Raw genomic sequence first — 19,217 nt, 5'->3', positions numbered from 1 at the left:
TACGTTCACATAAAGACCTCAAACAAGGTACACAAACCCACAATTTTAACAGCTCATTATTTAAAATTTTTTAAAATATATATTGTATATATTGCTTGGTTGCATTTTTAAAGATAATAAAGATTTTCTATTGCTGAATCTGGAATTATGAATATGGAATTTGATTAAAATAAGAATAAATGTCTGACCAAAGACGCTTTAAACAGGAGCAGTGCTGAAATGTAACTAAAAGCCGAGATACTTTGAGGTGCGACTGTTTTCCATTGATTACGACAATTCGTCTCCGCTGACTCCTCCCATGTGTTCGATGAAATAGGAACAAGGGAAACAGTTCCGGATGAGGGCATTTTCATGTTTCAGATTTATTGCGAACTGAAACAAATTTGTAAGCTAAACAAGCAACTCGTTGACCGGCTTCCCTACATGTCTTTGGCAACAAAATAGACTGCATACATACAGAATTTAAAGCAGGCTGCGTGAGATTGCGAGGGAAAATGACGAATTTCTTGGACATTCATGCAGAGTTAGCCTCCATCATGGACATTTTGGCAAAGTCTGCGGTGGCTGAAATCAGCAGACTCGTGGACGATGGTGCCGCGTTGTTACGGTTGGAAATTTCTCGGAGCCACAGGGAGATTGCAGTGCTGAAGAGGAACCTTCAGCTGAAGGAGAGCGAGCTGCAGACCGCGCGACGACTCCAAGAGCGTTTTTCGCAGGGTCGGTCCCTTTCTGTTCCGGTTTGTAGCGTACAAGGGACTGAGAGAGGTGAATTACTTATGTTGAACCTCTTGGGAACGCTGAGTGGCTCATGTATGGACTTATGTTTGTTACTGGTGATACTCTGTAAGTTTTTTAAAAGCTTGATTCACATGTGAAATGAAACGTTTGCCTGGAATGTGTTAAACTTTGCTGCATATTCATGCCGTATAGTCATGAATTGATACGATTATTTCTTAAAATAATTATTTAATGGATTCTTTGGACCAAAAAGAAAATTCAGTTTTTAACCACATTGGTATTGAATTTTTATCAAACATTCATTTTCAAATAACTCTTTCAGAGCGTGAACGGTCTCCCATTGCAGAGAAAGTTCTTAGTCAGGAGTGGAGCTTCAGACTAAGAAGAGGAGAACAAACATGTGTGCAAGAGGTGGACATGCCTTTACAGTCCAGCATCATGAGGAACCAGGTGAGCTCTGAGAGAAAGAGAGAAAATTGCAGACCCAAATCTGAGGTAAAATTCTGAGTAATCTGTTGGCTCTTCTGTTACAGCATGCAAACATGGAGAAGGTCCGGCCTGAACCAGTACTTATTAAGGAGGAGAGACTGGAAGACAACAGTGACCCACAGCCCACACCTGGAGGAGAGGAACAGGTAGTGCAGCCCACACCTGCTGCAGTGGAACATGACAATGAGCCCACACCTGTGGAACATGGGAAGAAACAGGAAAAAGAGCCCATACCGGTGGGAGACCCAGAGGAGCTGAGTGAGCAGCACAGATGTGAACACGGTGATATGGAGTTCAGTGGACTGGAGTTTGTGGTGAAGGCAGAGCAAGAGGAAGAGCATGTAGCCCAGAGACTCAGTCAGACAGGATGTGAACACAGTGCAGGAAGACTCAACAATCTGGACTCTGAGTATGTAATGTATGAGAGAGACAGTCAGCTGTGGACGTCCTTTACACAAGAGGACAGTGACATAGAAACTGATGATCCAGTTTGTTCTGACACTACAGAACAGTGCTCACGGATTTTATCGGTTCACACACAGCTACAGAACTCTCTTGCCCCCGTGGAAGTATCTGGAAAAATGCTGTCCTCTTTCGGAGTGGGTGCGAAGTCGTCTGTGTCTGTTCGCAGCGAGGAGCTCAGGTCAGAGGTCATTCACAGACCGCATGGTCAGCGCAGAAAGAGACTGGGCTCACCGACCAATGAGGACGTTGTGTCACAGCAGCAGCAGCCCCAGCCCCAGTTTTCAGAATTGAACCCCGATGCCCCCGACAGGGACCGATATGCCCCCCAGGCCCGAGCGGAGATGAGAGGAAAGCCCCACAGGAGGGCGGGGACGGGAGAGAAGCGCTTCAGCTGCGCGCAGTGCGGCAAGAGCTTCACCACCCGCTTCTACCTCAAGATACACCGGCGCATCCACACGGGAGAGAGGCCCTTCAACTGCGCGCAGTGCGGCAAGAGCTTCTACTGCACGTCTCACCTGACCTCGCACCAGAGGTCTCACACGGGGGAGAAGCCGTACAGCTGCGACGAGTGCGGAAACTCGTACTCGCACCTGAACTCCCTTAAGCTGCACTACAGGGTCCACGCGGACGAGCGAGAGCTGGGCAGCGCATGAATGACGCTGGAGGACGCTGTGCTTAAAAATGCAGCGCTGCCATAAGTTCTGGTGGTCGGTTCGGGGGATGAATGAAGACCGTTGTTTTTTTTTCCCTCATCGTTTTGTAATTTCCAGTCCTTGCTGGATTTAATTAAAAAAAATGACATCTTTTTGACTCTACAAGTTGTGGTTTTTGAGCTATCCGAACTGTTTTCTTTATGCCTTTTTTTGGAGGGGGTGGGGGTAATACATACAGATAAAAAATACAAATATTTAGGCCTATTAAATAAATATGGAATCTTAGAAACCTATCCAGACATGTTTTCCCTATGGATGTACTGTATGTTTTTGGGTCAGAATTTGACCAAATAAGTACAGTACCCATCTGCTAATGGTATGTGTCACTTCCATGTGACATATAAGCTTTGAATGGCCACATTCTCTTCAGATTAGATGAAAAAAACACAGGGCTTGAAATAATTTAGGAAACACAAGGTATTGTTTTGGAACAGGCCTCGAGCTTGTTTATTTTGTGTGAGCTGAGATACAACAAAAAATATTGGCTAACTTCCTCATTTTGATATCAATACTTTTAGTGGCAGGCCTAGATTTAGCCAATTTTAATTAATACGTTATAGACAGTGCTTTTATGCGTGAGTAACGTGGCATTTTTGCACACTTAAAACGTGTTTTTGTTGCGATTGTTATGTGAATGAAAGCTAATAAGCAATATATAAGCGCATACGTAACACATCAGTACAGTAATCGTCACTAGTTTGCGTCTTGTTGATGACCCGGAAATAAAACATTGTTGTGTGTTACCTTTAAGTTCGGTCGGGCAATCCGATTCATGACTGAGCTATAGTTGCTCATGTTTTAGTCATTCTTTGATTCATGCTTTTTAAGTTACATTAATAAAGTCGGCAGGGTTTTATGAACCAATTACTTTACTGTAGTACCTATGTGATGTGAAGTGGTCGTAAACATGTCTAACTGTGTTAATTATCAGGCACAAATAGCTTCTATCATGGACATACTAAGTAAGGCAGCCGTGGCCGAAATAAGTAAAGTTGTTGATGACGGATTTGTCTTACTGCGCTTGGAAATGTGTCGAAAAGAGAGCGAGATCGAATCGCTGAAGATGAAAGTACAATCCCTGGAAAGCGATCTGAGGACAGCAGGAAGACACGGAGAGAAGGCGCCTGTTTACAGTCGCTCCGTACGTCTTGGGATAAAATTGAGAAGAGCCGGGGAAAGTATGTGTTTAAAAACAAATTGGCTGCCTGTTTGCATTTATCTTAATTTATTCCGAGTGCTTTATTGGTTCACAAGGCAGTCATATAGGAAGGCATGGACTTTGTGTTAACTACAGCATCATTGTTTAATAATGACCTATGACGTAACTATTACTGGATTACTCGTAATCAATTGTAGCCTACGAATGTCCGGTGGCTAACGTCGCCGGTGAATAGTGGCCGAATGCAATATATTAACATTTCTAGCGAGCTGAATGTTGGCTACACACGAGCAGAAGTCGACCTAGCTCTATACACGACTATTCCCCCACAATTTACTCACCGTAACTACTTCCAGTGGTCTCATTACGAAGGAGGTGTACACGTTTAAGCGAAATGGTACTCAGCTTGTTCTGTGGTGCGGGAGTAAATCGTTTTAATTATTGTATTAGAACGATTTACTGTAGTGTAGTACAGTTGATCAGTCTGTTCGTGTTTCGTCACTGGAGTTATAGGTGGCAATACTGGTTATGGAGAGGGGACTACTTTTGAACAGAACCTGTTTGAAAATAACTTTTCTGCATTCTGACCAGATATACTTATTTATGATGAATGAAATATATTATGTTGTTTTGGTTTTCTTGAGTGCATCACATTTGGTTGTAGGGTGAATAATCCTGATTATATTTATTCTGATTTCCTCCATGGAAACTGTAGAAGTAGGTGCTGATTATGGAGAGAAACCTCCCTTTGATCGGAAGCTGTTTGTAAACGACTGTGACCCACATCCCACACCTGCAGCGGAGGTACAGGTAACGCACCCCACACCTGTAGACGATGGGAAGAAACCGGACACAGAGCCCACACCTGCAGGAGAACCGAAGGAACTAGGTGAGCAACACAGGTGTGAACACGGTGATGATGAGCTCAGTGAAGCGAGGAGTGCGGGGTGAAGGTCGAGCAAGAGGAAGAGCATGTAGCCCAGAGCCTCAGGATGTGAACACAGTGCAGGCCCAGTACAGCTGATGGGGTGTGAGCAGAAGTTGGCGCTAGGGTGATGCAGGCCCAGGTCTATTTGATGCCTTGTGGTGAGGAGTTTGAGGAGATTGTGATGTGACAATGTGTATCCACCTCAATGTGTCGTTTTCGTTTTAAAGACACTACATTTGTGTGACCGAGCTATTGCAAATCATGAAAAAGATTTCTTAATGGAAAAAAAAAGTGTGACACCTGTACTCTTCTATCCTAAATTTGGGGTGATGGTTTTTTTTTCTGCAGAAAGAGTCTTTGGGCAGGAGTGGAGCTTCAGTCTGAGGAGAGATGGAGAACCTGCAGGTGTGGAACAGGTAGACTCACCTTTACAGTCTGGAGTCACACAGAACCAGGTGAGCTCTTCTTTGCTGTTCATTAGGAACCAGATCAGCTCAGGTGTTTTATGTGCACATTAATGCTGCTAAATTAGCTTTTTTTTTTGACAAAAATTCACAGTTCTCGCCTACTGCAGTGAGTGAGTGAGTGAAAAATGGCTGGATTGACACAGACTCAGATTTTTTGGGCAACATTCACAATAATCTCTTGGCTTCTCTGTTACAGTCTGCACACATGGAGAAGGTCAGGCCTGAACCAATTCTTATCAAGCAGGAGAGCCTGGAAGAGGACTTGTGTTACAGAGACCCACAGCCCACACCTACAACAGAGGAACAGGTAACACAGCGCACACCTGTAGAAGATGGGAAGAAACTGGATACAGAGCCCACACCTGCAGGAGACCCAGAGGAGCTGAGTGAGCAGCACAGGTGTGAACACGGTGATGAGGAGCTCAGTGGATTGGAGTTTGTGGTGAAGGCAGAGCAAGAGGAAGAGCATGTAGCCCAGAGACTCAATCAGACAGGATGTGAACACAGTGCAGGAAGACTCAACAATCTGGACTCTGAGTATGTAATGTATGAGAGAGACAGTCAGCTGTGGACTTCCTTTACACAAGATGACAGTGACATAGAGACCGATGATCCCGTTTGTTCTAATGCTGCAAACCAGTGCTCACAACGTCTGTCAATTCACACACAGCTACATCATGCTCCTGCCACCACGGAAGTCTCTGGAAACACACTGTCCTCTTTTGGGCCTTCATATGTTGAGGAGTTTGATAAGATGAGCGAGAAGCCGTCTGTTTGCAGCGAGGAGCTCAGATCAGAGGCCATTCACACACAGCAGGGTCAGTACAGAGAGAGACTTGTGCACACAGTGGAGAGAGAGAATCAGACATTACTGCCCCAGCAGCAGCAGCAACATGGACCCTCAGTAAAACACATGAGAGGCAGCGAGAGCCCAGCCCAGCCACACTCAGGCTCCCAGTATGAGACCGGCTCTTCTCTGAGCGCCTGCGCTTTCAACGCCAGGAGAAACGTGCCTTTAAGAAGGAGTGGCATCGGAGAGAAGCGGTTCATCTGCTCATTCTGTGCAAAAAGATTTGATAGATTAAGCCACTTGGAAAGACATCGGCGAATTCACACAGGCGAGAAACCCTTCAGCTGTCTCACCTGCGGGAAGAGCTTCTCACAGAAAAGCAGCCTTCAAGGGCACCAGCGGGTACACACAGGTGAGAAACCGTACGGCTGTTCTTCCTGTGGAAAGACTTTTTCCTGCTCGTCTAACCGCAATGCCCACCAGTGTGACACGTTCGGCAGAGAGTATATCTGTTTCATTTGTGGGAAGACCTGCTCCGATTTAAAGACGTTCAACGTGCATCAGAAACTTCACACAGAGAAAATATTTTTCTGTACTTAATGTGGAAGATTTGATATCATACCTCAAAACTGCCTTCTTTGTGCTTACAGTGCATGTAATGTGCATTTGGGGCGACATAGCTCAGGAGGTAAGAGCGGTTGTCTGGCAGTCAGAGGGTTGCCGGTTTGATCCCCGCACTGGGAGTGTTGAAGTGTCCCTGAGCAAGACACCTAACCCCTAACTGCTCTGGTGAATGAGAGGTATCAATTGTAAAGTGCTTTGGATAAAAGCGCTATATAAATGCAGTCCATTTACCATTTGGATTAATGAATGAATGAATGAAACATTGCATTTATACAGCACTGTTCCAGACGCTCAAAGTGCTTTCTAGTGATCAGGGGGAAACTCACCTCGACAAGCATCAGAACGCTCACCACACATCAGGTGGAGAGGGAGAGAACAATTTCTGACCAATTTGGGCGTGTATATAACATGTGTTGTAAGCCTTTGCTACCTCTTTTAATAAAGCCATCTTAGAGTGTAGATGTATTGGTAAATTTCCGCTTATGACTCCAAAGTTAGCGTATGACCTAATAATTGAGTAGAACATCCTGAGAAAATGTTTAACTTGTAGTGTGTTGAAGTTAGTTTTTTCTCCTTGTAGCAATTGCATTCTTTATCTAAAATGGTAACTGATAATTTAAAGTGCGGTGTGTGTTGATACACTTTTTATATGACGCTGTTGATATGTTTATACATATTTTTGTCATTAAAAACAATGAAAAAAATTCTCATAACCTGCAGTTCTCCTGCGAGACTCTTGACGAGAACGTTTTTAGATGTGTTATTGTCCAGCTTATCCTGACTGAAATGGGCACTGTCCACCTTAATGGCTGCCCCTGCTCGCCTTTGGATCTCCCCGGGAATCGGTCCATCCTCGCATTCAGCCGGAAGCTCTTCCAGCTGCTAAAGCATCTTCCTCTGTCAATCAGCCTCAGTGCCACTCAGTACATTACAGGCATTTAGCAGATGCTCTCATTTTTATTCAGAGCGACTTACACAACAATTTACATAATATCCCTTTACACAGCTGGACATACTGTATACTGAAGGCCGTGTCCTACCTGAAAATCAAACCTGCAACCTTTAGGTTACAAGACCAGTTCCTTACCCATTATAACTAGACTGCAGTCCCTCTGTAGCTCTTAAAATGGCTGATGTACTTTTAATAATTTTTTATTTACACTCACTGCATAAAAATTTGTATAATACCATTTATTATGATTATTAGTACTGCATTTTAAACATTTGGCACACACTCTTATTCAGAGGGAATTGCACAATTAACAGCTGGATGTTTAACAAAGCAATTCAGGTTAGATGCCTTGCATAGGGGTAGAATGGCTGTACCCCGCCTGTGGTTCGAACATACGTCTTTGGAGCTGGAAGCCCAGTTAACCCCTTAAAACCCACTGTGTTTTTTGCTTTTCAAGTGCTCCTGAAAACTGTCAGCTCAATGGAAATAATGCATAATGACTTTGTCTAGCCTGTGTACAAAGAGTGGATCAATTGCTAATGACTCAGAGGGGGATTTTGGCGATGTCAAAACCATCGTTGTAGTATTAGCAGTTGTTTGACTTGTTGTGAACAGTTATTGGATTATTAAATACCACAATCGTCTATCTGGGATGTCAATTTCAGCCTTCCTTCGGGGAAGGGAACCACCTTGTTATTTATTTTGTTATCTCTTGTGGTTTTGCCGATTGAGATGGGTTTTTTGCATCAAAGTGCGAAGAGTCTAACCTTTACAATGGTATAAGTGTTATAGCCCTACCCGTGGAATGAATGACTGATAAAAGCAATAATTTAAGACAACATTATTGTTAGACACCAGCATCTAATTTCACGTCCATAGGGCTTTAAAGATTTTAGTAATGATTATGCCAGTTTGTCACCTTTATTATTATTATTATTATTATTATTATTATTATTATTAGTAGCAGTAGTAGTAGTATTGTTCTTGTTGTTGTTATTAGATAGTTGTGGAGGGTTATGAAATTATTTCAAAGTTTCCCTTACTGGAAGTGGGCATACATTTTCCTTACTTAAGGGTTTTTAGTAACCTCACCTTGAGATTATGACCTGGTGATATATGAACTGCTAAATTAGGACTTGGAGTTCAAGGGGTGACATTGCACGTATTTACATTATCCTCTGACCTCCAGCATAACCCCTTTTATTGAGTTAGAATGCTTTTTTTACCAAGTACATCAAAATTTGTATCTGCTGACAGACTTCTGCCAAATATGGGAGTAACAAATATGATTAAAATTATTAGATTTATTCGTGAAGGCTCACAAACAGATTCAATAACCAAATAATGTTATAGTTTCAGGACAGCACGTTCAGGTACGTTAAATTTGGCTTAGAATACAAAACAATTACTTCTAGGAGTCCTAGCTCTTATTTTGAAATTTATCGCTTTAGTGGTTACGGGAAGTACTTTCCTTATTTGTGGGCTTGCAGTGGCTAGCTTCCACAGAAGTGTTTCACAATTCACATTGTATTTGGCCGTGTTCTTGGGGAGAAAAGACAAAGATACAGAACGTGTAAGTACAAAAATAAAAGGTGGTGTTTAATCGTGGGTAAAATGAAGAATTGTGTAGCTTTTCAGAAACAGATAGCTTCCATTATGGAAGTACTAGCCAAAGCAGCTGTGGCCGAAATAAGCAAACTTGTTGAAGATGGGTCCGTTGTGTTGCATCTGGAAGTATCCCGAAGCCATAAAGAAATTGACAGTCTGAGGAGGAAACTACAGCAGGTGGAGAGCGAGCTTAGGACGGCGCGAGACGCGGCAGCCCGAGAGAGCCGCTCTATTGGAGTCCAGGTTGAGGACAAGTTTGGAGGGGCAGAAGGAGGTATGTTTGACACTAGCTTGAATCATATCATATTTTTCCAGTGAGACCTGGGCTATACTTCTTTGTTTATAATGTAATTTATTTATTTTACATGTAGGCCTATTTATCGAAGAGAATACATTTAGATGCGTCATGAAATAAAGGTTAATAAACATTCATACACTATTTAATAATCATATTTGGGCTAGATTTAAGCGAGATGCCACCGTTCCTACCCGGACCACACATCCTGTGATTTAAATATAATTCTCATTTTGAAAAACAAAGTGCAGGGTGTATTCAGTTCAGCGCAGTAGCCTAATCGTGAACCGATTTAATACTTTTAGCAATGACCTTCTAATCTATGGAAACTTGCCAAAGTGAAATCCAAACAACCAAACATAACGAAATGCAGTAGGCTACATTGTGATCATTGGTTTTCCACAATGATGCGCATTAATCGCGCCACAACGAAAAGCAAAACCCACATTGCATTGTATTAGGCTGTATTGTGTACTTTGTTTTAAAAATCCATATACTGAAATACAATATGTGATTATGTTGTTTTAAATTGTGAAATGCAGTTTTCTTGTCGCATTGAAATAGTCTAGCCCAAGGGACGCGATCTGCGTGTATTCACACTGTGAGACCCGGGATTGCCATAAACGCGGCCGATGGGAATGCAAGGAACAGTGTTTTATTTCTTTAACGGCCTTTTCCGAATCTTGGCAATAATAATAATAATAATGATAATAATAATATGCGGGCCGTAACCGGATGACACAACTTTAGCTAAGTCAACCTGTCAAAGCTTTTTTTGTTCTTAATGGCTCACCGAACTACAGCTGTTTTTGCTTTCGGTCGCCGTTTCCTGCTGTTGCATAACGTTGTCTGTTTAGAGTAGGCTATGTCCATATACGTTTTTGTATATGGAAAGCATGTATTGCATTTATTTATATCCCGTTGCAATGGATTGCATTGGTTTTTGGCACGTTTTCTATATTAGTCAGGAGAATACATACACATTTTGACCGTGGAATCCGTGTCACAGTCCTGGTTTATGAACACTTTCGGACAATTCAAATTAGGAAAGAAATAGGATAGCTACTTTTCAAATTAGGAGGGAAAAAAAGATACTCAAATCCTTACAATTTATTTGAAAATTGGTATCAAGCAGATTTCCATATGTGCAAAATTTCTGTAGGATAAACTGATATCTAAAAATAGCATGCATGGATTAAAAAAAAAAAAAAAAAAAACAAGTTCAAAAACATCTTTTACCTGATTAAAACAGACTTATTCTCAGTAGGATTTGTTTCAGAGGAGTCATCTTCTGTTATTGCATGAGTTATTTGACCTGTATCACTGTACCTGTTACTTCACAGGTTGAAAGTCTTTGTGTTAATATTGGAAAGTAAAAAGATGTGGATTGGGTAGCACTTTTCTAGTTACTGAATTAGTAAAACTAATATTTGCTCCAGTGTTTCCCACAGGAGTTGTAGTTTGTGGTGATGATGCTGGAGAGAGATGTCCCTTTGAACAGAAGCAGTTTGAAGAGGAATGTGTTGCACAGACGTGCAACACGCAGCCTGTTTTTGGATTTACGGTGAAGGCAGAGCAAGAGGAAGAGCATGTAGCCCAGAGACTCAATCAGACAGGATGTGAACACAGTGCAGGAAGACTCAACAATCTGGGCTCTGAGTATGTAATGTATGAGAGAGACAGTCAGCTGTGGACGTCCTTTACACATGATGACAGTGACATAGAGACATGTGATGCAGTTTGTTCTGACACTACAGAACAGTGCTCACAAAATCTGTCAATTCACACACAACTACAACATGCTCCTGCCACAATGGAAGTCTCTGGAAGCACACTATCCTCCTTGGGGAAAGAGGTTCATGCTGCAGATGGTGTTCTTGTGAAAGAGGAAGCAGGTGGGCAGTGTTCATACAGTGAAGAGAACAGATCTGAGATTGGTGGCACACAGCAGACAGAGTACAGACAGCCTCCGCTCTCGATGAATGATCATCTAACCTCGCAGCTCTGGCAACCGCTGCAGCAGCCCTTAGACTGGCAAATAGGAATTACTGAGAACATCACAGATCCAGTCTCAAACATCAGCAAAAAGACCAGAATCCACTGGAGAACTGGTACAGGGGAGAAACCTCACAGCTGCTCACAGTGCGAGAAGAGTTTCTATCGGTTTATCGACCTGGAGAGACACCAGCGTATCCACACAGGAGAGAAACCATTCAGCTGTGCACAGTGTGGAAAGCGTTTCAGTCTGAGGGGTAACCTTATAACACATGAGAGGGTTCACAGTGGGAATAAACCATTTGGTTGTGCTCAGTGTGGGAAGAGATTTGCTCAGGGATCTAACCTTAGAGCACACCACAGAATTCATACAGGTGAGAGACCATATCACTGCACCCAGTGTGGGAAGAATTTTACTCAGTTAAGTGCACTTAAAACTCACCAGAAAGTCCACAGTAGAAATGAATTACTACACTTTGGGATGAGCTGTATGTGATCATAGTAAGTTCAAAGACATTACATTTTGTAGTCACCATAGTACTAAAATATCAGAAACCAATTTTCTGTGTGTAGAACAAAGAGGTTACTCTGGTCTTAATGGTCTTCATACGAAATTGTTTATTATTAACAAAATTTGAATAGTAGGGGATGCATAAATATAAAATGGGGAAAGGGTGTTTTATGGTGATGTGATGTTGGAGAGGAGACCGGGAGGATTGTGGGAAATGTCATTCAGCCAATGAAGCTCTGGCCTAACTGTAAGGTTTTCTGTGGGAAAACATTCCCACATTTTTCCAGCTAACAATAAAGCTATGGATATCCATGACTGCTAATTCATTTACAGATTACATACATTCAACAGGTTTTGTTAGTCCTCATTACTTTTTTTTGTCTTCGCGCGTCACTTACGACTATGATGTCCTCCGAAAATAAAAAGGATAGCCTGTCGCTCCTTGCGGCTTCAACATACAACGGACGAATTTTACACTCGGTGTACTATGTTCAATTTAGTAGTTGCTAAGACAACCAGACAGTCAGTGAGTTTCCAGACCGCCCCATGCCGTTCCCTTCCCAAACAACAGGCCAGCTTGAAAAGCCTGCAGACTAGCTGTGCGTAATAATTATGTAATAGCGTTAGCTTGCTGTTAGCAAAATAATTAGTTTACATCGGTTGGAAAGCGGCATCGGAATTCAGTGGATCCAGGGCCGTTTCAGAGAGAAATGTGTCCGGATAAAAACGTCCAAGTTCTAAACGGCAGTTTAAATCATAGACTGTGACCGGGATGTTATGTGAAACTCCTATTCATTTCTCCTTAGAGAAATTATGATTGATCCGAAATTCTATGGGGAAAGGTTTCGCTCCGCGTTACGTACTTCTGAGGCCCATAATAACAAGTTATAAAGTTCTGTGCACAGAACTGTTACCAATAAATAATGTGGTACGGTCCTCTTGTTTTAAAACGCGGAAGTAAATCCACAGACAGTCCTATGAGTCCTAATTACGGAGACGAAGAGGACAACTGGGACATCGTCACGTGAGTTAATGGCGTACGCCCACAATAATTACCACCTCCCATTCAAACTAAAGGCGATACAGTGCATAGAGAGATCTATCTAGGCGATTTGTTTTGTATCACAGCATGGTGGCTGATTTTCACCCTGGAAAACAATAAGACAAGCAGTGTGTAACAACCAATACGTTCAGATTCCATCAAAATTACAACACGGTATAACATTCTCAATGTTTACGAATGTAGTGTTGCAACTGTACTGTTATGTGCAGTGATATTGCTGGATTAAAGTTTAAAAAAACATTTTAAATGAAATAATGTATGGTACAAATATTTGTGCATGACGTCATATACCTGCGACTACTCGCGTGTTATTTTTTCAGTTGTCCCTGTAGTCTCCCGTTTGCACGCCAAACAAGCTAGCTAGTGAATCTAGCAGACTTGGGACCCAGTATAGATCTTACACTTCTTAAAGCTAATTCAAAATCCTCTGAAGACATTCTGAAGTCATCCTCTGAAGTCGTATAAATTGGCTAGTGAAATGTCTACCTGTGTTACCTTTCAGGAAGAATTATCCACAATCATGGATATTTTAGCCAAAACAGCTGTAGCTGAAATTAGCAAACTTGTCGATGATAGTTGCGAGGTTTTACGCATTGAAATATCTCGGAGTCAGACAGAGAACCAGGCACTGAAGAAAAAACTACAGTTGATGGAGCGCGAGCTGAGGCCGGCGCGAGGCGGATGCAGATCCAGTGCAGGTACGCGTGGTAGCAGCCGGTCAGATGGGTTTATATTGACGCCTTGTGGCGAGTTCAAGAAGATACGTGGCAGCGGTTAACCACCTCAATATATTGTTTAAATCTTAAAGGCACTACGTTTATGTGACCAAGCTAATGCAAGTCATAAGTAATGTTTCGTGACACTTACTCTTGTACTTCTGGGGCGACGGCTTTCTCCACAGAAAGAGTCTTCGGACAGGAGTGGAGCTTCGGTCTGAGGAGAGGTGGAGAACCCACAGATGTGCAAGAGGTACTCACAACTTTACAGTCCGGCGTTATGCAGAATCAGGTGAGCTCATTTGTGCTGTTGATTAATGTGGAATCAGGTCAGCTCAGGTATTTCATGCATCCTTAAATACTGCTAAATTAGCTTTTATTTAATAGAAATTCACCGTTTTCACCAATCAGGTGTGTGTGTGTGTGTTTGAGGCATTCAGTGATAAATAGATAGACACTGACTCATATTTGCAACCTTCACAAATTATCTTCTCTGCAGTCTGCAGATGTGGAGCAGTTCAGGCCTGAACCAGTTCTTATCAAGCAGGAGAGGCAGGAAGAGGGCTTGTGTTACAGAGACCCACAGCCCACACCTGGAGGAGAGGAACAGGTAACACTGCCCACTCCTATAACAGAGGAACAGGTAACACAGCCCACACTTATAGAAGATGGGAAGAAACTGGACACAGAGCCCACACCTGCAGGAGACCCAGAGGAGCTGAGTGAGCAGCACAGGTGTGAACACGGTGATGAGGAGCTCAGTGAACTGGAGTTTGTGGTGAAGGCAGAGCAAGAGGAAGAGCGTGTAGCCCAGAGACTCAGTCAGACAGGATGTGAACACAGTGCAGGAAGACTCAACAATCTGGGCTCTGAGTATGTAATGTATGAGAGAGAGAGTCAGCTGTGGACTTCCTTTACTCAGGATGACAGTGACATAGAGGCTGATGATCCAATTTGTTCTAATGCTACAGACCAGTGTTCACAACATCTGTCAATACACACACAGCTACAACATGCTCCTGCCTCCATGGAAGTCTCTGGAAACACACTGTCCTCTTTTGGGCCTTCATATGTTGAGGAGTTCGATACGATGAGCGAGAAGCCGTCTGTTGGCAGCGAGGAGCTCAGTTCAGAGGCCATTCACACACAGCAGGGTCAGTACAGAGAGAGACTTGTGCACACAGTGGAGAGAGAGAATCAGACATTACTGCCCCAGCAGCAGCAGCACCATGGACCCTCAGTAAAACACATGAGAGGCAGAGAGAGCCCAGCCCAGCCACACTCAGGCTCCCAGTATGAGACCGGTTCTTCTCTGAGCGCCTGCGCGTTCAACATGGCCGACCAGCTGAACGACCAGTGGGTTGCTGCCAGCGCAGACGAGAACGTGTTCATCTGCAGCCAGTGCGGAAAGACGTTCGGTCGTCTGTCCTACCTGAAGGTGCACCAGCGAAGCCACACGGGGGAGAGGCCCTTCTGCTGCACGCAGTGCGGGAAGCGCTTCCACTGCTCCTCGCACCTGAAGATTCACCACCGCACGCACACGGGGGAGAGACCGTACGGCTGCGCCACCTGCGGGAAGAGGTTCACGCAGCAGAGCAGCCTGAAGACGCACCAGAGCGTGCACACCGGCGCGAGACCGTTCAGTTGCGCGCAGTGCGGGAAGACCTTCACGCTGCTCCATCACCTCAAGAGACACCGCATCGTTCACAGCGGAGAAACGGTACTACTATGAACTGAACTATGACGACCGAACTGCAAGATGGTGTGTGGGGGAGGGGGGGGGGGTACATGTCTCTTGTGATTTTGACTGATGACGCTGCATGTGAAGACAAAATCGAATGCATTTTTGTTTTGATTGCTAAGGTGTTATGTTATACGCAAATGAAACATTGGTTTTATATATATTTGTATGTATATATTTGTGTGTGCGTGTGTGTGTGTGAGTCCAAGGTGCCCTCCAGGAAGAAGAATTTTAAATGTAATTTATTGCCTATCAAATGTTTTCTATGCTCAGAAATTTGAGAAAATTACATAATCTTATCCAACAGAGTCCTTGGTCTTCACTTGGTAGTTCTTTTACTTTGGCTCACCCTACAGGTTTTCTGTGGGGTTTAGGTCAGGGGACTGGGATGACCATCGCCAAAACCACTGCTGTCTTATTCTGTGGTCAGTCAATCATTTTTTTTGTGGATTTATAATGGATCATTTTTGGGTCATAGTCCTGGAAGATTCAACCATAACCCAATGTTGGCCAACTGGCAGAGGTAGGCAGATTTTGGTCAGATTTTGGTGTGGGACTTGCCGGAGATCCTTATCCCATGTATCCCAATAAGATTCCCAGGGCCTTTGGAAACAAAGCAAGCCCCACAGCGTCGCATGTCCACCACCACACTTCACAGTAGAGATTTGGTCCTTTTCTGCGTGACCATCCCTCATTTTATAGCCATCTCACCTCTAGTTTTTGTGGTGAGAGAGCTCTATTTTTCTGTCATCTGATCATGGAACCATAGATTCCAATCAAACTACAAATGCCAAACGGCAGGTGCTTATTTTTTGCGGTTTGATGACTGTAGACTAGAGGCTTTCTTCCGGCAAGCCTTCCAAACCGCTCTTGGCATGGAGGTCGCTCCTCCTAATTGTCGTTTCGGAGACTGTATGATCCTGAGATGCAGCCTACTTCTGCAGTTCTCCAACTGTGATCCCTGGAGAATATACTTTTTTTTTGGCCCTTGAACCATCCTCCTCACTGTGTGTAAGGGGCAAAATAATACACCTGCGTCCTCTTCCAGGCGAATTCAACACAGCTCCAGTTGTTTTAATCTTATTAATCATTGTCCTAGTAGGGGAGAGGAGATGATTTTCAGACATTAAGCTATTTGTGTAGCTGTTGCCTGATTTATGAAGGTCAACAGCACGTCTTGTCTCATTTCCTTTGTGTGTTCTTTGACCTTCGTCTTGCTGGCAGATGACACAGGTGGTGCGTCCCGTTACGCGGTGGTGCTGGGGTTGGCCGCTGTCTCACGTGGTGAACAGACCGACAGAATCAGTGCCAAAGGGTAATTTGGCTTATTGCCTTTTTGATTAAACCTGGAACAAAAATAACAGAAGTATCATTCATGAAATAACATAACAGGAGACAAAAAAAATAAAATAAAATAATAATTCCACAGCCTGAGGTAAGGCAGAAAGTCCACAAAAATAAAATGCCAGCTGCCAACTGTCCTCTGTAGGACTGGGCGCAAGGCCTTTTCTCAAGGCCACTGGCGTTAGGCAATGGGCAGCGGCTGCTATACTCCCTGTGAGTAGGGCCAGTGCTGCCCCCTAGTGGACAAAGCCATATTATATATATATATATATACGGATGGATGGATGGATAGTTTATTACGCATTACATTTTTATGGGGCTGTACCCAGTTTCATGTCCCACTGTCTTGAACCTGACCAATGACATTGCAGGGATGCGATAAGTGCACGGCTATGATTGGTTGTTCCCGACTTGAAAAGAGGGTAAAGGTTTAGGTCTAGGTGTATGAATGCTGGGGAGGAGGAGGTGGGGGCGGTGGGCATTCTGTTTCATTGCTGCACTGAGCTGTGCTGCTCTGACCAATCAAAGCGCAGCAGCAATCTGCTGTACCTGTCACCGCGCAGTTCACTTGAGTCATAATTGTGTTTCTGGGTCGGCCGCTTCAGAGTGCTAGGCCATGGTGGTTTTGCATTTGAGGACCGATGTGGTTTCTATGACCTGCCGTGAACGTCATACTGGCGGGGAAAATGAGCACAAATTAGCTATTAGGCATTCACCTATACAGTGGCTGACCTGCCGGATTATCTGGGCCCTCATTATTATGTCGATATCAGTTTCCAATACAGATTGCCAGCCTGGCAAAGTGATTGCTGCCAACAAGTGCACATAACGTCAATCAAACAGGATTTTAAAATGAATTTTTCTTAATCCAGAATCCCCAGAATATGCCACAATTTGATTTGTGGACAGTTCAGTGCACAGTTAAACTCAGATTCTCTAACAGTCAACAATCTGTGGACTATTTGTTGTGTTTCACACCGGCTAATTCTGAATAATTTATTGCATGTTATGGCAACTAATTTCATATTGTAACCAATGAGATCAAATATTTTGGAAAAAGTATGGGCCTTTTATAAATGGATTGTTGAATGAATTCATTTTTGCATATTCCCATCTTGAAATTAATTTTTTTTTGTTTTTACTAGTGTAGTACAAACCTGGGTCAAATATGTAATTGTTTTGGATTCAAACACTTTTCTGTGCTCTATTGATCTTGCCTCGTGTAATTGAGCCTGCCGGTATGACCAGAAGGCAAGGTCTGCGCTTTTTGTGCATATTTAATTGGTTCCAATACACCAGACAAGATCAGTAAAGAGTAGAGAAGTATTTGAATCCAAAACAAATACGTATTTGACCCAGGCCTGGTGTAGTCTGACCTTTCATATATCCCCCTCCCCTCTGGTGTCACTGTGGTCAGCTGTGCGAGACTGTACAGTGCATTGTCACACAACCTCTTCTCTGCTGTTAGACAAGCGTGGAAAACCGGATTTACCGGGGTAAATGTTTAACCAATTGTAGCCTTACTCACCATGGAATGTAAACATACCAACGTTGTTACATTTTAACTGTAATTTTCATTATTTATTTATTTGGTTTCCAGAGAGCCGGAAAGCACGAGGGGTGTGAGTGGTTTGGTCTTTTAAAAACGGGGAAGAAAAAACATTTGAATTGGTGGTTTAATGATGTGCTCTGGTAATCATTCCATATCCTTATCCAAGTTAAATGTTTGAGTGGCTTTTAAATGCTCCCGATTCTGTTCATGTCTTTGATGTGTCTAATGTGGTTTATTTCAAAATATATTTTTTATTTATGGCATTGCTTTTATTTTGATTCTTTGACAACCACCATCTGTTCCAAAAATGTATCTTTTACACATGCACGCAACGCTGGATAAACGCTTCTTGTAATCCAACGTCTTGCTTATAATTTATATCAATGTGACGGCACACAAGATATGCCATCATATCGAACACAAATCAGATAGGTGGAAATATAAGTCTGGGATAAGGCTTTCCATGTTTCCCTGCCTTTGTCAGAGAGTATGCGATTGTTTGTACTTCTTCACCGTGGGAGGACATTGCAATGATCCGATTGGCTTAGGCCGACATTCCAAACTGGGAGCGGGGAGCTGGTAGCGGGGGGGTGGGGGCGGACAATTGTGTGAAAATTGCCCCTAACAAAAAAACAAAACAAAAATGTGCCCTTGTGACTAGCAGATGTGAAGTTCACCCTGTAAAAGGGATACTATCATGAGCTATCTGAGCGCAATTTTATGCAGCTGTGACCTGGTTACTTACACGTGTACCGTTTCGGGATTTACAGTCTCAAAATAGACCTCAATTTTCATAAAAAAAGTAAAAAACGATCATACTTATGCAGAAAACATTTAATTTATACTGCCAATGCTGTAACTACGAAAGAAAAAGGTTTTGCCAAAATATTGGAAAAGATCGAGTATGTGCACGACTGCACATACACATTACAAATTAATTCAGTTGACTCAGAATTTAAAATGTGATTTCCACGTGAACTCATACCATTTCCCCATCACGTTTTTTAAAGCTCCGTCCCCAGAACTGGCCATTTCCATGACGTCAGTCTGGCCACATCAGTCCCTAT

The 19,217-nt window shown here is 43.1% G+C and overlaps 3 protein-coding genes and 1 long non-coding RNA gene across 9 annotated transcripts; all 4 read left to right on the top strand.

Moving 5' to 3' along the window:
- Positions 1-308: 308 nt before the first annotated feature.
- Positions 309-2,502, top strand: LOC135260642 (zinc finger and SCAN domain-containing protein 12-like). 3 transcript variants are annotated; one of them, XM_064346057.1, is made up of 3 exons: positions 309-717; positions 1,061-1,188; positions 1,272-2,502. In XM_064346057.1, the coding sequence occupies exons 1-3, from the start codon at positions 495-497 to the stop codon at positions 2,343-2,345; spliced, it is 1,425 nt and encodes a 474-aa protein (XP_064202127.1). In that variant the 5' UTR covers positions 309-494; the 3' UTR covers positions 2,346-2,502. The 3 variants fall into 3 exon arrangements, with proteins under 3 accessions (XP_064202127.1, XP_064202128.1, XP_064202126.1); XM_064346058.1 differs by having other exon boundaries at positions 309-843; XM_064346056.1 differs by having other exon boundaries at positions 310-765.
- A 156-nt stretch (positions 2,503-2,658) lies between these two features.
- Positions 2,659-6,832, top strand: LOC135260635 (zinc finger protein 239-like). Of its 3 annotated transcripts, none has more exons than XM_064346040.1 (4): positions 2,659-3,583; positions 4,280-4,453; positions 4,841-4,908; positions 5,156-6,832. In XM_064346040.1, exons 1-4 carry the CDS (start codon positions 3,313-3,315, stop codon positions 6,347-6,349), a joined length of 1,707 nt encoding a protein of 568 aa, XP_064202110.1. In that variant the 5' UTR covers positions 2,659-3,312; the 3' UTR covers positions 6,350-6,832. The 3 variants fall into 3 exon arrangements, with proteins under 3 accessions (XP_064202110.1, XP_064202109.1, XP_064202111.1); XM_064346039.1 differs by having other exon boundaries at positions 4,841-4,947; XM_064346041.1 differs by lacking the exon at positions 2,659-3,583 and adding an exon at positions 3,682-3,980 and having other exon boundaries at positions 4,841-4,947.
- Positions 6,833-8,726: 1,894 nt separating this feature from the next.
- LOC135260650 (uncharacterized) lies at positions 8,727-11,364 on the top strand. The gene is made up of 2 exons (XR_010331710.1): positions 8,727-9,207; positions 10,668-11,364. It is a non-coding gene; the product is annotated as an uncharacterized LOC135260650 (long non-coding RNA).
- A 350-nt stretch (positions 11,365-11,714) lies between these two features.
- LOC135260638 (zinc finger protein with KRAB and SCAN domains 2-like) lies at positions 11,715-18,413 on the top strand. 2 transcript variants are annotated; one of them, XM_064346051.1, is made up of 3 exons: positions 11,715-12,758; positions 13,699-13,805; positions 14,013-18,413. In XM_064346051.1, the coding sequence occupies exons 2-3, from the start codon at positions 13,794-13,796 to the stop codon at positions 15,243-15,245; spliced, it is 1,245 nt and encodes a 414-aa protein (XP_064202121.1). In that variant the 5' UTR covers positions 11,715-12,758; positions 13,699-13,793; the 3' UTR covers positions 15,246-18,413. The 2 variants fall into 2 exon arrangements, with proteins under 2 accessions (XP_064202121.1, XP_064202120.1); XM_064346050.1 differs by lacking the exon at positions 11,715-12,758 and adding an exon at positions 13,010-13,495.
- The last annotated feature ends 804 nt before the right edge of the window (positions 18,414-19,217 follow it).

The sequence above is a fragment of the Anguilla rostrata genome, chromosome 8, assembly GCF_018555375.3.
Source record: "Anguilla rostrata isolate EN2019 chromosome 8, ASM1855537v3, whole genome shotgun sequence".
Classification (NCBI taxonomy): domain Eukaryota; kingdom Metazoa; phylum Chordata; class Actinopteri; order Anguilliformes; family Anguillidae; genus Anguilla; species Anguilla rostrata.
This window is presented reverse-complemented; position numbering and strand designations above follow the sequence as displayed.